This window comes from Thamnophis sirtalis, unplaced genomic scaffold, assembly GCF_051295495.1.
Source record: "Thamnophis sirtalis isolate CommonGarterSnake01/CBP01778 unplaced genomic scaffold, rThaSir2_p1.2 scaffold_5, whole genome shotgun sequence".
NCBI classification, from domain to species: domain Eukaryota; kingdom Metazoa; phylum Chordata; class Lepidosauria; order Squamata; family Natricidae; genus Thamnophis; species Thamnophis sirtalis.
Window position 1 is genome coordinate 118,261,527 of NW_028261385.1, and position 16,525 is coordinate 118,278,051.

Below are 16,525 nucleotides of genomic sequence, written 5' to 3' on the forward strand. Positions count from 1 at the left end.
AAAACACTTCATATTCTTCGCAGTTTGAGAATGAAACTTCCCACGCTCGGGCCACGTTATCTTGGCAAGTAATGAAAACTTTGACCAAAACGGAAGCAAAATTTTCCCCTGCTTTGTTGTAGTACATTAACTCCCCTTGCTTTTGGGCAATAATGAAATCGCTGGTCACGAAATAAAATAAAATCGTGCAAAAAACGTACAGGGAAAAGCCGAGGCGAATTTCCCTGTCGGCCGAAAGCGCGCCTCCTGGCGTGGCCAGTTTGTCGGCCTGGTCCACGAATCAGAGGCGACGCGTCTTTCGCCGCGACTCGCGCAGGAAGCGCCGCCATGGCTCTTCCCGCCCGCTGAGACGCCGCTGCTGCCGAAAGGGCTGCTCAGGTACTGTTGGGGGAGCCTCTGCCCGCCCAGGCGGCCGCGTGCGCGGAGGCGGGGATAGAACGGACCCCCCCCCCTCCGTCAGGACCCGGGGAAAGTCCCGAAGGGGCCCGCGCGCTTCCTTTTGGAACGGGACCGAGCCAATCCCGTTCTGGCCGGATCCCTTTAGGTTAAGAAACGCGTCTCTGGGTTTACGAACGAAAAGGTGGAATGAAATGCCGAATAAGCATGCATGACATCGAACATGTGGCTCTCCTGGGCCGGGAAAGGTCACGTGCAGGCCGCGGATCTTTGCCAATTTGCTAACCAGCTTGCTGGCTGGAACGCAGGGGGGGAAATGCTTGACCTGCAGCCCGCTGTCCTCATCGGCTTCGCCGCGCCACTGGCTCCGGCGGCCACGTGGGGCTCATGGATAGAGGTGTCTTCTTGCTCACAGCCTCCAACTGTGGCAGCGGTGGCTTCTGTTTCTTAACTACTCGTTTTTCTGTTCTCGGCCCTCAAAATGGAGCTGAGAAACACCAGCATTTCCAAAAAGCAAACCTAAAGGGAGGGCTTTCCTTCTTGAGATAGGAAGAAATCTTAAGATTTGCCTTCTTACTGGAACAGGTGAAGCCAATCCCCCCCTAAAGGTTCCATCTGGATGGCCAAGAAGGTCAAGATCTCCGAGATAACCCAGCTGTTTTTTTAACAAAGCATTGAGATAATTCTACTCCCATTCACAAGGGGCTTGTGCAGTTGCCGACTCACCCACCTTTCCCTCCATCGTATCCCTGCATATTTGAAGAAGTGTGCAGCTGCTTTGTTGGGGTTTTACATTGAGTGAAGGACTATAGCAGTTTTCCTTTAGTACTGTTGCAGCCACAGTAGTACTCTACGCTATACTAGTTCAAGATTAGAAGTTGCATGGGAAATTTGTTTTCTTGTTACTCAATTTTATGGCAAATGGTTAAAACGGGTAGAAAACAGCGACATGAATTTTGATAGAATGCAAAGTCCTACACTGGATAGAAAACATCAAAGGCTTGAGTAGAAAATGTATTGGGAAAGATCCATACTCAGCCGTATATGCAAAGAACATTGGTTGCCTTGGATTTCAAAGTGAATATAAATTACCATCATGAAGTTCTAAAATTGGAAATACACTACTATGCAGATAGTTGTGTTACAACTGTAATATTTTACAACATTTTTTATGGCAGTTCGGTCACTTAGCACTTCGGTCACTAAGCTGAGGATCCAGGACCTGGATTGAGAAAATGTCTTTGTCAAGAAATCCCCCCCCCCCCCTGCCTTCCTGGTAGTTGACCATGTCTAAAATATTGCATCCTATTCTGGGTATCACATTTTAGGAAGACAAGGGTTAACTGGAGCATAACCATGAAAAAGCAGAAAAAAATGATAAGAGGCCTGAAAAGAAAAACATGAAGGAATTCTTGGAGGTGTTTTATATGTTTAGTCTGGAGAGAAGATGATTCTGGGGAAACATCATAGAGGTCTTCAAGTGTTGGATGAGCTTTTAAAAGTTGTTCCAGAAGATGGAATAAGAAACAATAGTTGTAAATTACAAAGAAGTTGATTTTAGTTGAATGTTAGGTTTAATTTTACTAATGGTTTTACTAATGGTTTGACTACCAGTGAAACAGATTATATCAAGAGATGCTGGACTGTTCTTTTCTGGAAGTATTAGAGATACTGTAGATTTCCAAACTGAATATGGACTTGGATTAGATGATTTTCAAAGTTCTTTCCAACCTTGTAATTTGTGATACATGAACAGCAGTGAATACCCAGCAGCACCTTTAAAGTGGCTGGAGATTTTCAAGTTTTACCCTTAATTTCGAATAATTGTTTGAAAATGGTTGGAACATGAATTTGCACATGGAAAGGGCAGAATGAATTGGAAAATAGCATTTCTGAGGTGCTATTAATGGAAGTTTGTGTTTGTAATCTTATACCAATGTAGAGATATAGATTGCTTTGAATGGCCAGTTAAGCCTCCAAAGTCCAAGGTGTTCATTTTAAAATGATTATTTTAACATTTTCTGTGTTAAAAGAAAAATATCTATCCCAAAGGAAGAGTTTAAACTTGTTAGGGATACACTGAGGATAGGTTAATGGTGCCACGTCACATATAAACCCTCTTTTCAGGCATTTAAAACTGAACAAAAATATTGTGAATGCTGACACTCATCAGTCTGGGAAGGGGGATATAGGAATTAGAACATTTGTTCCTTCCTCCTCCTCCTTCCCCTCTAAAAACCAATAGAGGCAGGGGAAAAAGTGAGTGTGTGAAATTGATTGCAATGACCCCTGAAAATGACAGGTTTTAAGAGAAAAACCTCAATCACACTTTCTGATTTTATATGGGGGGAGGGGATATTGTTATATCTATATCTGTGTCTGTCTATCTTTCTATACTTAGAGTAGGATAGGACATATTAATTTGAAAATGTATTTTCTGAAACAATTCAGAGGGACAAAAGTAAATTTGTAATGGCGCTGTAGTACTTCTAGATGTTTTCTAAGGAAACCCCAAATTATATTTAAAGATAACAGTAATAGTTTTTTAAAAAGAGTTCTTATACACACGCACACACACAAACTGCAAAAATTCATATTCTCATATGAGAATATCTATCGAGCCTGATCTATCTAATGTACTCTTTGTTATATATTTTGTTTCCTTGAGGTTTTACTTTTAGATCCAGAAATTTACAAGTTCTGTAAGTTTTACAGAGTAATTAGTAGGATTTTGTTTTACTTTTATTCAGTACTAAGTGTATATTATTTGCTTTTCTGAATTCTGTCAAAAAGTGAAACTAGAAAAACACGTGAGGCTGAAAAAAAGATTACTGTTGCTTTAAGGGATCCACTCAATAGTAATACCTTTTCAGGATCAAAAAAAGTAAAAAATAATCTTATAAGGGATCAAGAAGAGCTGTGCTTGTTCTAGGTGTATAGCAATTCCTCTGAATAATTTTTTTGAAGATTGCAGTCCTAATGTCTGCATATTTGCCCCCAGACAAACAATGTTGAAAGGATCATCTCTTAAACTCCACAAATTGATAACCACTGAAAATCCCAATTCAGTTCTGACATTTCATTGGAAGGATTCAGATTGTTACTGATTAATATTCACTTCAGATATTTGGACTACAAACAGTTCAGAATTCAAAAATGTAGAAAAAAGATGCATTTTATAATATATTTTTAAAGTTAATAATGCATGTATATATCTTTAACACATTTGATTTAACATTTTATCCAACACTGATGTCAAAAAGGGATCAAAATTTAAGGCCAGTTGAATTATATCAGAGTCATAGTAATTACTGTACGACGGTATAGCTAATATAATTCAACTTATATATTAAATATTGACTCCTTTTAGGTTAGGACTAAAAGTGTTTTTAGGTTTTTATGCAGGATGTTGGTCAAAATAAAGCCTGAATTGAAGTCACATTAATAATAGTATGAATTATTTTTGCCTACCTGTGTGATAAAATGTGTCCTGAACATTTTAGACATGGCGAAGAAAGTATTGCAAAATTTTGGTTGGAGCACAGTTAGGTTTGATATGTTCAAATACCTCTGAAGGTTTGTGGGGTTCATTTGCTAAATTTCATGTGTTGTCCTTGTCTGCTATTTACTTAGATGAGCAGTACTGGACCCAGCCCAATGTCAGCTGTTCCAGCTAGCAGTGGAAGAGGGTCTGGGAGATCAACAAACTTTATTCTAGAATTGCAAAGTATGATGTGAGTATAATTCTGTTTCTACATCTCACAATGTTTATGGATGGGCAATAGAAAAGGAAAGATTTTATTAAAATGTATTCATGCTCTGATGTTGCAGAGGGTAAAATGTGTTCCCGGATTGAATATAGTAGTAAGGAGGTCCCTTGACTTTGAATGATAAATATGGCAATAAATATAAAATGCTATGTATATTTTATAATAGCTTCAAAATTTTCTACTTTTGTTTATGCTTAACAATAAAATAATTGCATTTATAGTAAAGTTAACATATGTAGATAATTTAGAACTTTGTTTTCTTCCTCCTGACAATAAGAATATTAGGGATGATGATTTATAGTGAATTAATCCAGTTCTCCTTTGTAATGAAACCACAAAATTGTTTTTGATTTTTCTTTATTGTTTATTTATTGGCCCATGATATGTAGGTTTCATACAACTATAGATTACATATTTCATTCCATATTTAAAGTGTTGTCTTCTACAATGGACCAAATTACAAATCTTAATTTAGAAGAAGGAATCCTATCAATTAGAAATTAGAAAGACATTTTAGCACATGCCATTTTCTCTTATGTACATTCAGAATAGATGTAAGGGAAGGGAGATTGTTATTTATGGACCATTATTTCTTATTTATTGACCAATTTATTTTCATTTTAAGATGTAAGTGATCTCTTTCTATTGGACCTCCAGAGGGAGCATTATTATAAATATGGTGCCTAATTTTTTAGTGACAAGGATTTGATATCCAAATTGAAATTGGCTTTCTTTTATAAAGAAAAGCAAAAGATGTAAGATAGTGAATTGGAATGGTTTATGATAATTCTGGGCTATGGAAAATAGTTTGGATTGATGTGAAAAGTTTGCTATCCTGAGATTTGTATTTTTGTCTTTAAAGTTTAGTTTCTTCCCTAAAAACTTAGTATACTTGCAGGAAAAAAATTGCTAATTTCTTAACTTTGAGATCCTAGTAATTATAAGTATTACAATTTATGGCAACTTTGAGAGAGTCTTATTAAAATATATATTCCACTTTGAGGTTCTAAAGGAACAATAATACATTTTATATTTAGCTGCATGAATTAGAGATGCAGTACAGGTCGAGTACAGGTATTTCTTGACCACAATTGAGCCCAAACTTTCTGTTGCCAAGCACGGCACTTGATAAGTGAGTTTTGCCTCAGTTTAGCAATTTTTTTGCCACCATTAAATAAATCACTGGAGTAGTTCACTGAATCATGAAGTTGTTAATCAAATCTGGCTTCTCCCATTGACTTTGCTTGTCAGAAGCTGACTGGGAAGGTCAGACTGATGGTCACTTGATTCTGGGACAGTGCAACTGTCAGTTGAGGAGCACCTGAATTTTGATCATGTGACTATGGAAAACAGATGGTCAAAAAAACCCCAAACAACCACTTTAAAGTTACTAGGATCTCAAAGTTGAGGAATTGACCATTTCCCCCCCTGCAAGCATACCAAGTATTTAGGGAAGAAACTAAACTTTAAAGACAAGAAAAAAAAGGGGGGAAGACCAAAGAACATGAGGCAGACTTCAGAAGAAGGTGGAGAGACAACATCAAACATATACTACAACAGCATCAAATATTGATGGTTGAGGCTGCCAGGAGTAATGACCAAAACAAGGTTTCCCTAATTAAACAATTGCTTTTTCACAAGGAATTGCCAATACATGCTGTGGGCCATCTCCATTCAATGGTACTTTTATGCCTTTTAATCTGAAGCCCTGCACCAATCTGGTACATGTCTGCAGTCATGTGGAGAAAAACAATTGGAATTCACAAAGTACCACTTGATGTTCTTTGCTGGAATGTAGAGCAGTTAAAAATCAACCATCTGGATTTACCCTTAAAATGTCTGTGACCTGAGTCCTCAATCTTTTATTTGAATATCATAGTAGTACATTTTGTTTTTGTTCTTTTGTAATACCTAATTGCTTTCCTCTGATCCAGCAGTAAATTTATATTTTGTTCTTAACTTTAAGTGATACAAATTCAATAATATGTTTTGGTATTTGCACTGAGAGGAAATAAAACAACATTTCTTGGATTTGGAAATCAAAGGCCATGAATATGGGCCTTATGGATAAGCAGCTGAGAAGCATGTTTTTATAAAATTACAGACTTCCTGATTAAACACTTTTGAAAGTATATATCAATTCCTATTAATACACAAGTGCTACAGAAATATAAAACATAGACATCTTCATTTTTTTAAGATCAAGGACAGTTTTGATTTTAAAAGTTATCCAAACAAATAATCCTGATTTTGAAATAATTTTATCAATTGTTTCATTAATTTCATTGGAACTGGGGGAATTTTTTTAGTACATTTATTTCTTCTACTCTGTTTCTTAAAATAAGCCTTTTTAGCAGAAATAAATTTTCTGCTAAAGAATAGACTATGAGCAAATTTAGAATTGTTTTCCTTGGCTTCTGATTTGTAGCATTGATGACCAATTGTTCTAGAACTCTTCAAGGCTTAAACAACAACAATGTAATATATATCCCTATCTTAAAGCATATTTATTTGTACAAAATGATATTATTCAATGAAATCACTTTAAAGGTTTTAAGAAATGGTTTTATGGTAAAGACATAATAATTGAGTTTGCCACACAGGTTTACTGCTAGTCCATTTTAGGTAAGGTGCTTGATAATCATGCTACTTAAGTCCTACAGTTAGTCTGCTAGATACAGCAGGACTGCCTAATGACTTTAAAATAATTAAATATTTTAGAAACTTATCTCCATGGCTGCAGTATCTTGTTAAAAGAACAACAGAAATGATAACTCAAGATTGATAGCTGTTTTTAATGACCTCAGAAGCAGCTTTAGAAAAGATCTAATGGGAATTGTGAAAAAAAGAGAGATTTCCTGATGATTCTCCCTATATGATATTTGCTCTATGGTCTAAAATATAAATTTAGAAATGGAAACATACAGAAAAATCCCAATTTTCCTTCTGTTATGCTTATGTTAACATGTATGTAATTTATGTCAAGACATGAATATACACACTGAATACACTTCCTTCATCTCCTGTAAAGAATAAAGCTACAATACACATTAATAATAAAATAATAAACATAATTAAAATTAGCAGACTGGAAATTGTTTTTGACTCCAGAAAGGCTCATTTCAATTATTTAATCTTTTCATTAAATATATGATAAATATATTGAAGCTCATAATATATTGGACTATGTACAGCTTAAAACTGGTACATTCCATGTAGAGAAGGATTATTTAATACATGCACTCCTTTTATATGTGGCAGTAGCTCTTCAATTAAATGATTTCTAAGAAGGAAAGGCTTTTAAGCAGGAAAATGTCTATGTACTGTGTATGTTGGCATTTTTGCATTTGGGGAATGAAAATTGCCTTGAGTATGTTGTTGATATGTCAGGTGAAGGCAGTGGTTACTGAGACAGAGAAGCAGGGCAGGAAACTTATAAGTTATTAGTATTTAACTATATTGCATACTGTTATTTGTATTAATAAACTGCATTTTGTCAGTATTATAAAATATACTGTATCAGTAGCAATTAGAAATCATTCATATTTTGAAAATGTATTCTTCACTCAAGATAATTATTTTTTTCTTTAAAGCACTTATATTGTATATTTTGAGATCTGTATGCTAAGAAATGTCATGTAACATTAAATAAAAGACCTTTCAAAACATATGACTTTAGTTTTATAATCTCTCTTGGGGAATGAAACAAAAAGAAGTAATAATATCCAGAAAGAAATATTAACAACTGCCATAATAGTGTTAAATGCAAAATAATGTTCAGACATGAGCCCAATATTATGCTTACACATTCAAAATGTCACAGCAACTGAAAGAAAACTGGAAGCTTACATTAAGTGAGAGCAGTGCAAGCTTACAGCAGATAGTATGTGTATCAGTAATAAACTCTTGTATAATTTGAAATATCTGCCTATATTCTTTCTTTTGTATTTTGTGTAACTTTTTGTATTTCTAGTTCTGCTTTAGTATGGTTAATTCTTTTAATGAAAAGACTAAACTTATCTTTGGTATTGTACTTTGAACATGCTAGTGTAATATATCATTCAAGATAATTTTCTAAGGTACTTTTAAAATAAAAAACATTAAATTTACATGAAGAGTCTTCAATAATCCATTATTTTGTCAATTTTCTGTGGATGGTGGTGGGGTGAGAATAGTGGCACAGCATTTTAAAAGCTTGATCCCATTAGTTTTCTAAGAAAGGAATGGCACATTATTTGTGGAATCCTATTGTATTTAAAAAGTTTGACCACCTTTTATTTTCCTGGCTTCAAGTTACCATTGATTTCTGGCAACTGCCTGGACATTTTAAGTCCCTGCAGTTTTCTTGGCAAGATTTTTCTGGAAGTGTTTTGCCATTGTCTCTTTCCTTGGATTGAGAGAGAGGGATTGGTTGAAGATTACCCAGATGGCTTTCTGCCTGAGGCAGGATTAGAACTCACAGTCACTTGATTTCTAGTTTGGTGTCTTAATCACTACACCAAATTGACCAACTTTTACTTATTAAGAAAAGAGAAACTTAAAATCAGGTGATTATATGTTTAAAGTTATTATAAAACAGCCCAGTTAGATCAAAGTTTTTGCCTACTCAGTAGAGAAAGGTGAATGCTGTATTATGGAATGCATTTTTCCTGAAAGTGAAAAATATATTTCATCTTTAAGGTTGTGCAGTAGCCCAACCCTGTTCTAGCCACTAGTGGTCTGTGTTCTAGCCTAAATGTGACCTTGTGTGTTTTCCTAGTATTTTCTTACTTTATTTCAATCTTCAAATGTGTTTATTATTATTGTCATATCCATCACTCTAGAGAGTTGATTTTGGTTGATGTTGGAAGGAAATGGTAATAATGATCTTGTCTGTGAAAAGACTGGCAGATTGAGCTGTAATTTGAGGTTACCACAGGATTTCTGTATTCCATTCCATGATTGAATTTCTGAATCTAAACATTTTATTGAGTGTAAAAATAGCTTATTGTGTTGACTTCCAGTTTAAATCTTTAAAACTTCTGTTAGGAAGGAGTTGCCATGAGTCTTCCATCCCCCAAATCAAAGGTATTATCAAACTAGATAAGGATGTTCTTATTTGCTGTACATTGTATACTACTCTGAGGCAATACACTAAGTAGTCATATTAGGGATAAATTTTGTTAGAAAGGATACACAGTGTTCTATCTAGTAGCTCTACATTCCATTGTTCTAAGTGATTCATATTAGCTCAGTAATCTCTTAAACAGAGAGCTGATTTGGTGGAGTGATTAAGGCACAAACTGTGAAACTGTAAGTTCTAGTTATGCCTTAGGCACAAAGCCAGCTGGGTGACTTTGGGCCAGTCACTGTCTCAGACATAGGAAGAAGCAAGAGCTAACCATTTCCAAAATCTTGCAAAGAAAATTGCAAGGACTAGTCCATGCATTCATTATGAATCAATACTGACTCAAAAGGACACACAAAACAAAATCTTAAAGGAGCTATAAAAATTGCCCAGTGTAAATAGCCCTTTATTGCAAATTGGAGATGGCATAAAGAGGATGAAAACACAGGAATTTTAGTGAGCTCTTTGCTTTTGATGTTAGCCATTGCCCTTTATTAGAACTCGATTGAAAAGCAGTATGTGTCACTGTGCTTTCCTATATCTGAAATTGATTTGTCCATAAATGCTGCTGCTTTCCGTTTGGTATTTCTGTGATTGTCCTCCTTGGTGCATGGTGGAACAGAGATACTAGAACCCACAGGGTATACTATCTTCCCTGCATTCACTGGCTGTAGTGTAGGTTTCCCCATCCTTCCTTCCTTCCTTCCTTCCTTCCTTCCTTCCTTCCTTCCTTCCTTCCTTCCTTCCTTCCTTCCTTCCTTCCTTCTTTCCTTCCTTCCTTTCCCAAATAAGATAAAATGTTGCTGGTATTTACATCTGGTGATTGCTGTTAATAACATCTTGAAAAGTGGGAGTCAATTGAGTAACTAAAGCAATTCCTACTCTTATTCAGCTTTGTATTCTAAACAGGCCTAGTCATCTGTAATAAGCTGCAGTAGAGCGGATGTATATATAACGAGCTTCATGTGTCTGTCTTAATAAACAAATTATGCAAGGATCTTTTGTTGTTCACTAGTTTAAAAGATGTGCATGAATGTGGAACAGTATCACATATATCCCTTGCCTAAATATAAATTGAATAGACATATATTGCTTTGTTGAATAAAGCCCAATCCCAACATTTATTTAAATACGTGTTAAGTGAGAAAGATGCCATAATTTCCTAATACCACTAGTTTTGCTCTTGTGTTTTTGCTATTCAAAAACCATTTTTTTATCATAGTCTGAATTTTTCTGCATGAATAGGAAGTATAATGAAGCAGAGCTACTGATAATTTTTATATATTTGTTTATGTATATCCCGCCTTTATTTTTTACAAGTAAGATGGTAAACATAGCCAATACATTTTTCTCCTAATTTCCCCACGAGAACAACTCTGTGGGCTGAGAGCTGATTGTCTGAACCAGCATTTTTATTATTTCTTTCCAGCTAAACTGGTAAACTTTATTCATATTAATTTTTTTTCAAAGATGTAGTAAAGCAAAACACAACCCAAGGTTTCCCAATACTTTAGGTGATTGGACATATTTGGAGTTTTGAGATAATTTTATGAGTGATTTCAAAAATGGCTACTTTGATGTCTGTGGTCAATTCCAGAATCCTAGCCCATGGCCTAGAAGGCAATCTGGAAGAGTTGCTCCCCAATCTTCCTTCAGCATCCTGGACATTTCATACCATCTCCAGTTTAGTGTTCACATTTATGGGAACATTCTCTTGAATAACACGTTAACTTTATTTAGGTAATTGACAGGAAAATATGTTGATTTTCATCTTTATAACACGACAGAGGTGTGTAGTCAGCCCTTTAAGGTAGACCAAAATCAGCAACAAAACACTACAAGAAATACTGGAACTTTAAAAAATATAACTAAAATAACAACAAACAAAATATTTCAACAATGTTTCTTCTTTTTCTTATACACAACAAAGTTAAGGTAAGCTATTTTTTCTTCTTTTTCTTATATACAAGAAAGTTAAGATAAGCCAATCTTTTCCCCGTCCAATTTTTCTGGACTAAGCTTAAGGTTTTGTAATGACTATCATGGTCTTTTTCAAAGCTATTTCTGTACTGGTCTGTAGTATGGGCCTAGAGACAGTGGTAACAGTAAAGATTATGAAAGGGTTTTTATTTCTTACTCAATCTTTTAACTCTTATCCAATTGAATATATTAGCAGCTTGTCAATTGCCTGTTGATTTTATTAGATGAGTATTTTTTAAAAGGTAAGCTAGTGCAGGGACCCTGAGAGATATCATGCATCATTTTGAAAAGTAATTGGTTTTTAATGGGTAAAGCTAGTCCTTCACTTAACAACTATTTATTTATTGTCTGGTCAAAGTTACAATTGCACTGAAAAAAGTGACTTACAACTGTTGGTTCTCATGCTTACAACATTTGCAGCATCCCTACAGTATTAAGCAAGTTAAACTGAATCTGGGATTCAGATTCAGACTACCTGTGACAATGTCTAGAATTAAGATGTGTTCCTGTTGTCTATTTAGATCATTTGCTTTATCTACTTTTGTTTTGCAAGTTTGTGATATGATAGTGGAGAACGTTTTGTTTAGGCTCTTCCTGACTCCAGAACATTTATTTAATAAAAAAATTACAGAACCATGAGAAATATATTGGACAGTGCACATTTATTAAAAAATAGAGTTAATTTCTTAAGTGCTGCTTATTGCTTTTGGTGTCTAGTAATTTAATATATTGTCTAGAAGTTTATCCTGAAAAGAAGCCGATAGTAAAAATGGGGTGGGGGGCAGGTGAGAAGAACCACTAATATGGACTGTGAAGAAAGCAAAGAAAAATGAAGAGCGGGTAATTGAGGAATTGGAGTCTGAGATTTTCAGTTAAACTATACCAGATGCTTATACAAAGGAAGCAAGACACATACTTGTCCATTGGGGGGGATGTTACTAAAATAATTTTCTCTCCAATCAGTATCTTAAAGGGTCCCAAAATTGTTATATTCTGGAAAAATCATTACACATATTAATTTGACTCTGAGACATCCGTATTATTTTGAAGGAACTAGAAACTGATGGCTCAAATATGGGAATTAGTCTTCCTGCTATTGTTACTGCTAAAAACATTCCCTTATCTTGAAAAAATAAATGCATGGCCCCAGTTATTTATGTTACTTGTATCTTAAAGATACATATTATGCTTGGATAATTATAATATCAAATTCAAAATTTGATATAATTATCAAATTATCATTATTATAAAATGTTATTTGGGTAATTGGCCATGTTTATGCAATATAACACTTAGAAGAACAATCATAATGGAATATGGAGATCCTTTATTGAAATTACTGTATAAAACTTGCATACATATGTACATGTATGAAAGTACTTTTATATATATGTGTGTGTTTTCTATTCATAATTAAAAATATTGGTTTTGGAAAAACCAAGAAAAACCTGTAGCCTGTGAAAGGGCTACCACTTTTTCATTTGCAATCCTGGAACAGTAGCAAAACAAATTGTTTGTTGCACTTCTTCCTTGACTACATTAGACCTCCCTGTAACTTTGTATCTGCATATATGAATAGATTCAGGACTGAATAATATAATGAGTTTTTCCAATTGGTAAATATGGGAGTTGAGTTAGAGCTATTGTAGTTGCTTATTATTAGAACATTTACTTCCCAGTACTCATCTGCAAAAAGTCAATATCAGCCTTTGCTAGACTCTTACATTTTTATCCTTTTCTCTGTCAAGTGGGTTGGGTTGTTGTTTGTCCATGTTATACTATACTTAATATTATCCTTTATTTATTTAACTTCTTATATAGTTGGATCCTTGGTATACTGTTAACTAGAAGTAGCACCCCTTACACCCTTGTTTTCATGTCATAATATACATTGCTGTAATTTTTGTTTTTTATTTCTTCCATTAATAGCTTCTCAATAACATGACATTACTGTATTTTTTTTCCTGGTTTATGCTGGAATAACTAATTGATATGAATGAATTTCCCACCCCAAAAAGAACAGGATTGTCTTTTTAAAAGAGTATTATTTTTATTATTTGATTAATACTTTTCCAGTCTTTCATTTTTTAAGGCAGGTAGCAGCATATTAAACAATATTTGCTTTGGCACAAACATAATCTCTTTCCAACAGCGGTTAAATTTTTGGATCTCAGGTTCAGGTTCTATTCACCCGTGAAGTTTATTGAGCTAATTACTTTTTCTTACCCTAAACTTCCCACATAATTACTTTGAAGGTAAATGAAATAGGAGGGGGAATTGGATAATATGCTGAGCTTCTTGAAGCCAAAATAGATCTAAGTGTGAATTATGTGGCAAATCACAATTACTGAATGCATTGCTATAATGGATGACATCACAGTAACTTCGTTCTATTTCCTATAAGAGAAAACTAGAATCAAGAAGTAGAAGTAGAATTAGTGCATGTCAGTCTATTCCAAGTGAAATTCTGCATGATTTATTTTAATGCTAGTTTTTCCTTCCAGTTGCAATTTTAATAGTTTAAATAGTTATATTTAACAATTAATATTTAATGTATTAAAGTTGAAAACTCCTAATTTTCAGCCTTTGTGTCGACCTTTTTGATCAGAGGGATTTGTTGGCCTTCTAATTCTAAAAATAGATTTCAGTAAAAGAAAATATGATCTTTAAGGGACTTAAAACTATTCTGCTGTATTATTATACTATTAACAAATGTCCTATTCTATTCACCTGATTTATGACTCACAGTCATTGATAAAACATTTAGTGTCTTATAAAACAAAACCCAGTTGCTAAATCTTCTTGTAACCTATTTAGTCATAATGTATGTGTACTTTTTGTGCTAGCTGTAGAGTGTGTGTTTAACAGAATCTAGTGTCTTTCTACTAATGAGTAATTGTCTGACTTTGGTTTTGGAGCACAACACATTAGTTTTAAATAGCTCAATGCTCAGTTAACAATTCTAATAAAAGCCAAAGTTGTATTGCCTTATCCAATGGACTTCACAGAAAGATCATTTTCTTTCCCATTTTCCAGATAGAAATTGAAGCTCTGAGGCACAGTAGTATAACAAAGTCTTTCATTAAAGATATGACAACATTGATACAGTCATATAGTGGATGACAAATCCTTAATATAATTATGGCATTTTGTGACTATTATAGTGCAGAAGAGTGTGGGTCTGAAGATGAGAAAAATGTATAAATAGGTTATGATTCCCACTCTAGCAGCAGGGTTTGTAACTGCATTGTTATACTGATATATTAATGATCTTGTGCTATAAACTTATGTGTATGAGTCAATATGACTTGGTCTAATGTAGTTGTTGCCTTCCAGTGTCTTTATTCTTATATACATAAACACTTTCACTGGGATATTTTATGCATGATATTTTATGGCTATCAAATATATTTTGATAGCCAGGCGGCCTTTCTTTCAGCTTTCCTTGCTCACATATTATTCAGACAACATAGACTAAAACAAAAAAAGAGTTTTGGTAGCCTAGCAGTTAATTTTTTCCCCTCTGTCAGCCAATGCACTCCTCGCTCCACATTTTCTTAGAGAAAATAAAAAAACCAACAACCATAAAGTACAAAATCAGGAATAAAAAATGGGAAAGGATTGGTATATTGGGAAGGAAGGCAAAAGAAAGGTTGGAATAGATTGAAATTAATAGAAAAAACTTGTATGGATTGAAGGGAGAGAGATTTTTTTATCCACTGATCTGACATACTTGTCAGATCCTTATCAAGGCCTCCTCACTCAATGAGGCAGAGTCCACTTTTCCATTTCAAGGCCACCTGCTTTCCTGTAACTAACTTTTTGTGCATGATTTACTTTCTTTCCCCTTGGTCAATGGTAATGATTTCAAACAAAAAAATAATTTACCTTTCACGTAGATATTATAATAGTGTTGATTCTTTTAATGGAAAACATGCTTTACATCAGCTTGTCCATTTCTTCAACTATGAGGATATATGATTTTTATGAACAGAAATATTGTATGTAAGAAATGGGGAGAATAGTCTATATCATGAAAAGATAGGATGATTATTTCCCTCAGATGTAAATAAACTATTTATCTTTTTAAAGACCACCCCTTCCACCAAAACATTTGTAAAGAAACCCATGAGGAAGTCAAATTAAAATAACAAGTAATTGGAAATATATAAAAATATACTGAGAACCTTCTTTCTTAGGATGCTAACATGGCTTAAATGCTGGTGATTTGCATTAACTTAAGATCAGGGTTTTGCTTAACAAACAAAACCCTGCAAGTGAGCGGAGTCTGATGTTCTTCCATACAAACTTTTTGATAGAATTGAAAAGGATAGTTTAGCCCATTAAGTTGAATCCTATGCTCACCCCAGAAATCTAGATTCAAGATTTGCATGAACATCTTTCAAAGGGATGCTTTCTTGATGTTTGTTTCATTTGTACATTTAGGAAGCTTTTAAAAATATTTAATCTTTGTTCAGTAGGTAATTTGACCATGGCTACACATTGCATAATGACTAAGAACACATCTTGGTTGAAGTGTGATGGGTTTTATTTGGTCTTGTTTAATTTTCCAGAGTTCTGGTTTTTATTTTCTATACATTTATAGTGATTGGATTGTTATTAACCACCTGCTTTATATTGTATAAGATGAGTAGCCATATAAATCGTATAAATAAAGAAATCTTGATAAGTTTCCATAAAACACTACAAGCAGTTGAAAAGTGCTACATCATATTCCTTACTGTTTTTCATAAGTAATTTCCTTTATTGTCTCCTTTTAAGACTTGATTTCCAGTCTGTTGATCATCAGTAATGCCCTTTGTTGCTTCCTGTTTCCTGAGTCTTTCTTACTGGGGACACAGTAGTCTGGCCAACTGTTATAGCCTATGATTTTGAGACTATACTTTTGCTGATGAGATCCAAAATTGCATTTGCTTTTTTTGTAACCGTATAATACTGCTGACTCATATTTAGCTTGCAATCAACTACAACTCTTAAGATTCTTTTCAGATGCATTATTACCAAGTTAAATATTCCACATCTGTCTGTTTGATGTATTTATCCTAAGTAAATAAAGTTACTTACTATTAAGTTTCAGCCTATTTTCAGGCTATTTCTGTAATTGACAAAATATTTGGATATTCTTTCTGTCTTCTAGGGTATTATGTAGTAGATCTGTCTAAAGAATTCAAAAGCGTTGCTTCATAAAACATGTTTTGCTTTATACCAAGACTGCCAGTGATGCTTTCAAAAGACATCACTGTTAATAATT

General features: G+C 34.2%; 1 protein-coding gene across 2 annotated transcripts in view; it reads left to right on the forward strand.

Annotated features, from left to right (window-relative positions):
- The first annotated feature begins 274 nt into the window (after positions 1 to 274).
- The window catches only part of SUPT3H (SPT3 homolog, SAGA and STAGA complex component), a 230,802-nt gene continuing 214,551 nt past the window's right edge, over positions 275 to 16,525 (forward strand). Inside the window, exons 1-2 of one of the 2 annotated variants that reach the window (XM_087716747.1) lie at positions 275 to 378; positions 4,030 to 4,130. In XM_087716747.1, the coding sequence (XP_087572873.1) occupies positions 4,030 to 4,130 (101 nt within the window). In that variant the 5' untranslated portion in view covers positions 275 to 378. Of the gene's footprint in view, positions 379 to 4,029; positions 4,131 to 16,525 lie in introns of those variants that run through there. The other variant, XM_087716748.1, reaches the window with a different exon arrangement.